Here is a 9,369-nt window from a genome sequence, read left to right as displayed (position 1 = left end):
AAAAACCAATGGATAAACTTACGCCTAATTTTTAAGAAAATGGTTGTATTTTCTAGAGAAAATTTGTATGCTTTTGTTATAATAATCATATCCGAATTATAATCCAATTACCTGATTTCATAAATTGATTCCATTGGCCAAAGCAAAGTAAAATCTATCCTAATATCAATGTTTTCAAAATCGGTTAGATTATTAGTTGAATGAATTTGATCGGTTTAACGAATAAATTATTAAAAAATTTAAGTGATAACATTAAACGAAATAAAATAAAATAATTGAGAAAAGAAATTCTATTTTAAGTGATAAGTAATTTTTTATCTACTTATTATTTTTCGCATTTTTCTACTAAATATGAGTTATTTTTATTATGAATTATTAAATGTGCTTAAAATATTAAATTATTAAAAATATTAATTTTTAATTGATTTATTTTTTAATGATTTATCAAACAAGGTTTAAGTTTGCCAATAAGGTCTTAGCATTGTTAATAAAGGCTAAAGCCTTGGGACCCTAAGTATGTTTGAGTCTTATTGTGCGCATTTGCAATGTGTAGGATGTGTGGTTCTCTAGTTAAGGTGTTTATGGGTCGGGTTGGGTTTAAGTATGATATTTATTTTATATTTGTGCAAACTTGACCCAACTTGATTTTTGTAATATTTATAATATTATATAGGGTAAACTATAAAAATAATCATTTTTGTTTGCCTGAGATTACATTTTAGTCACTTACGTTTTAGTTACTTACGTTATCGTTTTGTTACGAAGTGGTCACGTTATCGTTAAGTTCTGTTACCTCCCTAATAGTGGTTCTACGTGGTAGTCCAAATGAGTTTTAAATGCCAACTTAGATGTCGTTTATGGCAATCCAAATTAAATTTATTTAATTAAAAAATTTATTTTCATCCCAACAACTAGACATCCAAGTTGGCATTTAAAACCCTTTTGAACTGCCACATAGGACTGTCGTTAGGGAGGTAACAGACCTTAACAGTAGAGTGACCACTTTGTAACAAAACAATAACGTAAGTGACCAAAACGTAACATTTCAAACATAAGTAACTAAAATGTAATCTGAGGCAAACAAAAGTGACTATTTTTATAGTTTACCCTATTGTATATTTCGTCATTACTAGTTTCTAGTGTCACATGCCTTGCATGTGATTTTATGCATTTAATATTTAATCAAAATTTTAAACCTTTTTTAATTGCAAATAATTAACGAAAAATAATATTTCTTATTTGAATTGTTAAATATGAAATAAATTAACTTATCAATTCAAATATTATAATAAAAAATTTTAAGTCATAATTTAAGCATTTTTAAAATAGTCAACTTACAATATAATTTTACTTTATGTAATTAATGCAAAGATTATTCAAAACAACAATTGATTAACATAATATTAACAAAGTAATAGTTAAGATGCTTAGAATTCTATTCAAGTAATAATTGTATTTTATATCAACGAAATGAGCACAACATTTTTAAAATAAATTTAGCAAAACTTCTTTTTCACATCGAAATTTTTAATTAATAATTGTAATTTTAATTATCACAATATTTCCTATATTTTATGCTTAGAGTTTCATTTAAGTAATAACCTTATTTTAAAATTAGCACAATTTTTAATTAATAACTGTAAATTAAATTAAATTTATTTTAAATGTATAATTATCACAACTATTTTACTTCAATACTTTTTATCTTTAAATGTCATTTTAGTAATATAAAAATAAAAGGTATTTTTGTCAATTAATAAATTTGTCTAAACTTGAGCTTTTATATATAGTATAAATATGTTATAAATTATATAATACATAAAATGACGTAATATAATATATTATAAATATAGAAAACAGATTAGGCCAGGTTTGAGTCTTGGATGTATAAGTCTGAGCTCGACCCATATTTTAAACAGGCTTAATTTTTTTAAACACATTTTTCATGTCTAATAGTTTTGCTCAAACCTTCTCAAATTTTGAACGGGCATTTGGACTTAGCAGAGTGACCCAACCTTTGAACAAATCTAATCTCTAGTCCCACCATACACAATTATCATGTATAGGTTTATAATTGTATTATATTTGTGGTTATATTGTATTTATACTTATAAATGCTCAAAAACATTTAGTGTAATTAAACACATTTATAAATAAATTAATCTAGTTAATTTTGTCTTGAGTAAGATAAATGTTTGTATATTTAACATGTTTAAATCAGTCGTATTTAAATTTGTCATATATACAATTGCACAAAATTAAATTTCATACACTATATTACAAATTGAATTAATATATATAATTTTGAGATTTATCCCATTAATATATAATTTTTTAAAGTAATAATTAAAAATCTTTGATTTGATTTATAAAAAAACCTTAATCAATGTATTAAACAAACTTGAAATTTTTTTAAAGTAATAATTAAAGATCTTGGTATTATTAATAAAGGTGAAAGTTATAGATTTTGAGTATCTAAGTTCGGAATCCATAATATTTAATCAAAATATATAAATCTTCGAGTTCTACTATGAGTTGTTATCATGTGTGAGTTTTAATTTTATTAATTTATTCATAGTTTGGATTTTTTCAATTCGAGAGGCTTGTTTGTACTGTAATGGTAAACTTAAAAAAAAAACCCTAATTTTCCGCGAAAAACCCTAATTTAATTTAAACGGGTTAAAATTACCCAAACCCAAACTTTTAAAAACCCGAGGCACACGCTCCTTATAAAAATACCATATATAAAATAGCCGTTAGAAGATCCAACGGCTCAAGTTATTCCATTTTTGAATCCAATCAAATAAAACAAAAACCCTACCCTCCCTTTCAAAATTTAAACTCAACACTTCAGTTTAGCTCTCCCTCTCTCTCCCTCTCTCTCGCCAATTTCTTTACTTTTTTCAAAAATTCTCAATCTAATATCTTTTCTAATCTCCTAATTTCTCTTCCTAAATCGTTTAATTTTCTCCCTTGATTTTTCTTTTCTTTTTTCTAATAATCGAGATCTTTTTTTCTTTTTGTAATCAAATGGTTGAAATGTGCTCGGAGAGTTGCGATCAGATCGTTCTTGAAAAAGGTTAGCGCTCTGGTTTTTTTCTTTCTTTTTCTTCTTCAATTATTTATCAAGTTTTCTGATCTGTGAAAATCTGTGGTTTATTTACAGATCAAACGGTGGAGAATGAATCGAAGCCTTCTCCGAAGTCTCACATTGGTTAGTTCATTTTCTTTTTCGTTCTTTCTTTACTTTGATGAAAGCATTTAGGCAATTTTTTATGAAATATTATCTAAATTTGAAGAGAAAAATAGCAATTAGGGATGATCTTTACGTGTTAAAAACCCTAGAAAATTCCTATTTGGATTGTACTTGTAATGTGATTGATGATTCTTGAGTTTTATCTTGTTTAGTTTAGATATTCTATGTAGCATGTATTAAGTCGAATTTTAAGCATTTTCTTCTATTGGCTAGCAAATGTGTTGCAATGCTTCTGTTTTTCTTAATTTAGTTGTGCATTTGCATGTTGAAATGATCATATTTGGGAGAAAGTATGTTGTTTATGTATTTTAGTAATTAGAATTTTAATTTGAAGAATATTGGCTGTTTCTTTAGAAATTTTAGAAGAGAATACCGATTCCATGGATGAAGATACTATATCCAACATGAACCAAGAAATATCTTCAGCTCAGGGGCCAACTCTTCCAATATTACAGAAAGTTATTAATTTGAGTAACAGTGTTCAGGTAAATTAGAGCAGGATACTGCTTTTCATAAGCTTGATATGTATAATTTTTTTACTTGTTTTTGTACTCATTAATGGTTCAAGGAGTTGACTTTGATTAACTTAATGTTACAGAATTTGAAGAAAGAGCATGAAATTCTGTCTGATCAAGTGAAGTCTTTTCCTGGTCACGACATTGTAGGAACTCTTCAGCTTCTCAGTAAGTGATCACAGTATTGGGTCTTTTTTTATTATTTTTATTTGTTTTTATTTGAATTGATCTTTCACTTATTTTTTGGTACAGATAATGAATATGACCTTCTGAAGAAGAAGTACCTGGATGAGTCATCAGAGAGGAAACGCCTTTACAACGAAGTTATTGAGCTTAAAGGAAACATCAGGGTTTTCTGCAGATGTAGACCTCTAAACCAAGTTGAAATTGCGAATGGTTCCTCCTCTGTAGTTGAATTTGACTCATCCCAAGATACTGAGTTACAGATAGTTTCTTCTGATTCTTCCAAGAAGCAATTCAAGTTTGACCATGTATTTAGACCTGAGGATGGCCAAGGTAACCCCCAAGATCTCTTAACCGAGTTTACACACCTGAGATCTCTTTAACTAGTACTGTAAATGTTCTTAATTTTATGTTTCTTTAACAATGCAGATGCTGTATTTGCACGAACTAAACCCATAGTAACTTCTGTATTGGATGGTTATAATGTTTGCATATTTGCTTACGGGCAAACTGGAACTGGGAAGACATTTACTATGGAGGGAACACCAGAAAATAGAGGAGTTAACTACAGGACATTGGAGGAGTTGTTTAGAGTTGCTGGAGAGAGAGGGGGTGTAATGAAATATGAACTATTTGTCAGCATGATGGAGGTCTACAATGAGAAGATAAGGGACCTCCTAGGAGAAAGCTCCAACCAGCCTACTAAAAAGTTAGTTCCTAACACTAATTTATATATGGTTGGCCGATTTAGTCTTGTTGCAAAACAGACACTTACATGCAATCTGTTTACTTATATCTCCATGAAGAAGGAAATCCGTTGACACAAACTTTAATAACTATTTCTAGGGACAATAAGTAGAGAAGATAAATTGGAAGATAAAATAAAAGCTCATAATTTCTAACCGGTCTCTGGTTAAAGTCCTAATTTGAAGTCCTTCATTATGTTGATAAAGGTTGGAGATCAAGCAAGCAGCAGAAGGGACACAAGAAGTTCCAGGACTTGTTGAAGCTTGTGTTAACAGTACAGAGGAAGTGTGGGAGCTACTAAAATCTGGAAACCGGGTCAGATCAGTTGGAGCTACCAATGCCAATGAATTAAGCAGTCGTTCTCACTGGTAATATATTAGTTTCTATTTGTTTTGTTTCTGAATTATGTTTAAGAAGCTAGACTGTTAGTGATCTAATAGGAAACTTTTACTATTCAACAACTCTAGCTGAGAAATAATGGTGCATTTAACTATAATGACCAGAATCTCTCTCTTTGCAGCTTGTTGCGTGTAACTGTAAGGGGAACTAATTTGATAAACAGCCAAAAGACTAAGAGTCACCTATGGCTGGTAGATTTGGCTGGCAGTGAGCGTGTCGGAAAAATCGAAGTTGAAGGTGAAAGGTTGAAGGAATCCCAGTTCATAAATAAATCTCTCTCAGCGCTTGGTGATGTAATTTCCGCCCTTGCATCCAAAACAGCCCATGTTCCTTACAGGTTTTTCCCTCTCTCTTTCTTTTCTATCACGCACAACCAAATAAAAAAAATCAGTATGTCTAACATCAACACTTTTTCTACTTTTCCATGGAAAACCAGGAACTCAAAGCTCACACACATGCTACAGAGCTCTCTAGGTAAGCTTTATCTCATCATAGTACCAGTGGAAGTTGATTCCCTTTATTCGAAGCTAGCTTAGTAGCCTAACGGAAAATCATGAAATAATGCAGGAGGAGATTGCAAGACCGTGATGTTTGTACAGATCAGCCCCAGTAGTGCAGACCTTGGTGAGACCCTTTGTTCATTGAACTTTGCTAGCCGAGTTAGGGGGATTGAAAGTGGTCCTGCCCGCAAACAGGTGGACCTTACCGAGCTTTACAAGTACAAGCAAATGGTATAACAAATCATTGAAATATAAATGTTTACCTCCAACTTTTCCACTGGATTCAATTTGTTTGACCTTTGGTTATTGATTAATTAACAGGCAGAGAAGTTAAAACATGATGACAAAGAAACAAAGAAGTTGCAGGACAATGTACAGTCCTTACAGTTGAGACTTTCTGCCAGAGAACATATATGCAAAAGTCTCCAAGAAAAGGTAAATCATACATTAAACAAATCGAACCGGTTATCTCTGAGTAGAACTGCCTTTTTGGATCATAAACGTTTTTTCCTCTTCGTGTTTGATGTCAGGTTCGTGACCTAGAAAATCAGTTAGCAGAGGAACGGAAAACCCGATTAAAGCAAGAATCCAGAGCTTTTGCTGCTGCTGCTTCTACTAGACCATCTCTTAAACAAGCGACGGAGAATACCAGAACGGATAAAAAGCCGCCACTCGGTCCATCAAAACTGAGGTTACCGTTGCGAAGAATCACCAACTTCATGCCCCCAGCATCACCTATGGCCACAAAAGGAAAGGCAACTAGAATTTCCTTGGTAACAGCACCACCATCAGATGACAAAGAAAACAACTCCGAAACCGTGATGGCACCACCAACAAACACGAAAAACCTTTTGAAACCGAGACGTACTTCCATTGCTGTCAAACCTCCGATCAAGACACAAGGTTTTCAGCCTAAAAGGCGAGTATCCATCGCTACCCTCCGTCCAGATTCCCACATGACAACAACACCACTCCGTCGGTCTGCTTCCGGTTTCAACAATGTTGGTACAATGGAGAGACCGTCATTGGCGCGTGATCCCAGGAAAGCAAGGTATTCTAGATTGTTTTCTCCATTGCCAGAGTTTAGTAACCCATCAGAGACATCACCTGCAGCCATGAGAAGCAGTAGCAAATTCATGGGGAGCCCTCCAGCCGCGCAAGCGGGTTCATTGAAGCCAAGACATACGACCGTTGTTGCTTTACAACGGAAATCGTTGGTGTGGAGTCCGCTAAAGTTAAAAGGTATGCAAAGTAGTTACCGGAAGTCGTCATTTTTGCCTTTACGACATTCTTCCGATAAGGAATGAAGGTTTGAATTCGACTCACTGTTGCTACCCTGTTAAACGGGAACAATTACCAGAAGTGAACATGCTGTTCTCTATACATTCGTTCTCCTACTATTGTGTTCCATATTTTCTATGATTTCTAGACCAAGGAGGCTCCTTCAAGAATCGTATACCTACATTCTTGTATTTTGGTCCTAGAAGTTGGATAAAGTTTACAATTTCCTCCCTTTTTTTTGCCAAAAAGGGCTACAAATTCTAATTAGCATAGTTTTTCTTTGGTCATATTGAGTATGCTTTGCCCACGAATTCGCCTAGCTTCAAAATTTTTTATATGGTTTATATTATTTTGTAATAGATGTTTATTAAATTTTAATATGTATTTATTAAAATAATTATAATTACTTATTTTTATTAATTAAAATATAGTTAAAATTATTATTTTTAAATCACAAATGTTAAGCATAATTTGTATAAGATAAATATCAATTTGTAATTTGATTTAATTTATAATTTGATACATAAACTTTGATTTTGTGCAGTTATACATATTTAAAAAAATAAATACATCAATTTATTTGTATATTGGATAAATATAATTATGTATGTATGTATTATATAAAAAAGTAAAAATGGTCTTACATAGATAATGTTGTTAGTTATTTATGAAATTGAATCGAATCAAAATGTCATGTATAAAATTACACAAATAAAAGTTTTTATACAATTTTGTACCTTAAATTTATGTAATTTTAATATTTCTCCCTAATTAAATGTTTACTAAAATTTTAATATGTATTTATTAAAATAATTATAACACTGATACTTTATTATTAATTTCGTTAAAATTATTTTAAAAAATTCATCAAGAAATGACAAATGATTTCTTCTGTTAGAAATGTCAAAATAATGTAGGTTAAAAATGTGTTTTAATAAAAAAAATTATGTCAACATTTTAATCGAGATAGTTAAACATATTTACGTTAAATTAATTAATATTATTATAAAAATAAATTATTAAATTATGTCAAATAAAAAAATATAATGACTAAATATTAAATGTGAAAGTAAAGAGATAAAAATAATTTATTATATTTAAAATATATTAAATATGAGTAGGGCTAATCTAACCTGAAGCCCAAAAATAATTCTTCAAGGTCACAAGGTGTACCCCAAATAAAAAGAAAAGCTTAAATTTGGTTCAAGCTTATCTTTTAGACATCATACTATTTTTCTAAACTCTTGTATTTTTGGCTGGTTTTTAAGTTTAGATTAACACAATCCTTGAAAATGTGAAATTAAATTTAATGATTAAAAATAATAATTTTTTAAAATTTTATTGAGTGTTTTTAACACATCTTATTTAAACTGTTCATACCATAAATATACACGTATTTACAATTAAATCAATTTATTTTGAATATATTCCGTATCAAATTTAAGCTAATATTTAATGTTTAAATTGACAATTAGAATAATAAAAGAACTTGATTGATATAATATTGATATATTAAATACCATTTAGGACCATTCTAAACAAAATAATTTTGAAAACACTTAGCTAAAGTAATTTATAAAGGTTAATTGCATCAATCGCCTTCAAACTATGACTTAATATTTAAATTGGTCTAAAAAATTTAAAAATTGTTCTAACTAAATATTTAAAGCATCAATTTTTGAAATTTTAGTTAGGCCCTTTTTTTTAACCAAAAAAAAATAATTACGAACTAATAGTAGCAGTAGGGTTGGATAACAGAAAGCGTCTATCTAAGTATTTGACCATCAACCAATGAAGGAGCAACATGAAAAATTCGAACACCAATAGGAAAACCTTTCATTAGGTTAACCAAAATATCAGAGACACGATTCATCGCCCTCGGTATTTGTTTAATGACTACTCTCCACTCATTTATACACAGTTCTTGGATTCGTATCACCAAATCTCTATTTGAATGCCCTCTAATATCACTATGGATACCTTTGATAGTTAGAGCACAATCAATCTCAACAATAACATTTTCCCAATTAGCCTCCCATGTTACTTGACGACCATCATAAATAGCCCAAAGCTTAATTTACTGTACACTACATCTACCAATGTTTTTTTTCCAATTCCCTACATCTTTCTATCATGCTCATCACGTGCCACTGCTACCGAATAGGCAAATCTCAAACTTGAATATAAGTAATTAAGGTCTTAACTTATGGATTTCTTGAATCTTAAGATGCCACATGTTAATTTATGGTTGAGAATTAAGTAATTAGGTATACTATAGTGATAAGCATATGTAGGCTAGCCTTATATGACCTATTCATTGGATTGACTCAATTAATATAAAACAGGTTCTACCAATAATTTTATTGAACGAAAATATTTTTTTTTTGTCCATCAAAGATCAATATGAAATATTTTTAAAAGAAAATATCACGGGAAATTAAAGCGAAAAAAGTGTTTAACTAATTTTTTGGCGACTAGGTAAGTACAA

At 30.2% G+C, this 9,369-nt stretch overlaps 1 protein-coding gene across 1 annotated transcript; it reads left to right on the top strand.

Annotated features, from left to right (window-relative positions):
* The first annotated feature begins 2,812 nt into the window (after positions 1-2,812).
* On the top strand, positions 2,813-7,168 carry LOC121223461 (kinesin-like protein KIN-14S). The gene is made up of 12 exons (XM_041104946.1): positions 2,813-3,079; positions 3,167-3,214; positions 3,611-3,741; positions 3,855-3,939; positions 4,024-4,287; positions 4,384-4,663; positions 4,908-5,069; positions 5,222-5,437; positions 5,537-5,574; positions 5,668-5,831; positions 5,922-6,035; positions 6,131-7,168. Exons 1-12 carry the CDS (start codon positions 3,031-3,033, stop codon positions 6,905-6,907), a joined length of 2,328 nt encoding a protein of 775 aa, XP_040960880.1. The 5' UTR covers positions 2,813-3,030; the 3' UTR covers positions 6,908-7,168.
* Positions 7,169-9,369: the final 2,201 nt, after the last annotated feature.

The sequence above is a fragment of the Gossypium hirsutum genome, chromosome D11 (assembly GCF_007990345.1).
Source record: "Gossypium hirsutum isolate 1008001.06 chromosome D11, Gossypium_hirsutum_v2.1, whole genome shotgun sequence".
Classification (NCBI taxonomy): Eukaryota; Viridiplantae; Streptophyta; class Magnoliopsida; order Malvales; family Malvaceae; genus Gossypium; species Gossypium hirsutum.
The sequence above is the reverse complement of the archived record's forward strand: the minus strand, read 5'-3'. Positions and strand labels throughout refer to the sequence as shown.

Coding starts and splice junctions, on each gene's coding strand:
- LOC121223461 (XM_041104946.1), top strand. CDS start 3,031: ATGGTTGAAATGTGCTCGGAGAGTTGCGATCAGATCGTTCTTGAAAAA. Junction 3,940..4,023: donor AGGAACTCTTCAGCTTCTCA/GTAAGTGATCAC, acceptor TTTTTGGTACAG/ATAATGAATATGACCTTCTG. Junction 6,036..6,130: donor GCAAAAGTCTCCAAGAAAAG/GTAAATCATACA, acceptor GTTTGATGTCAG/GTTCGTGACCTAGAAAATCA.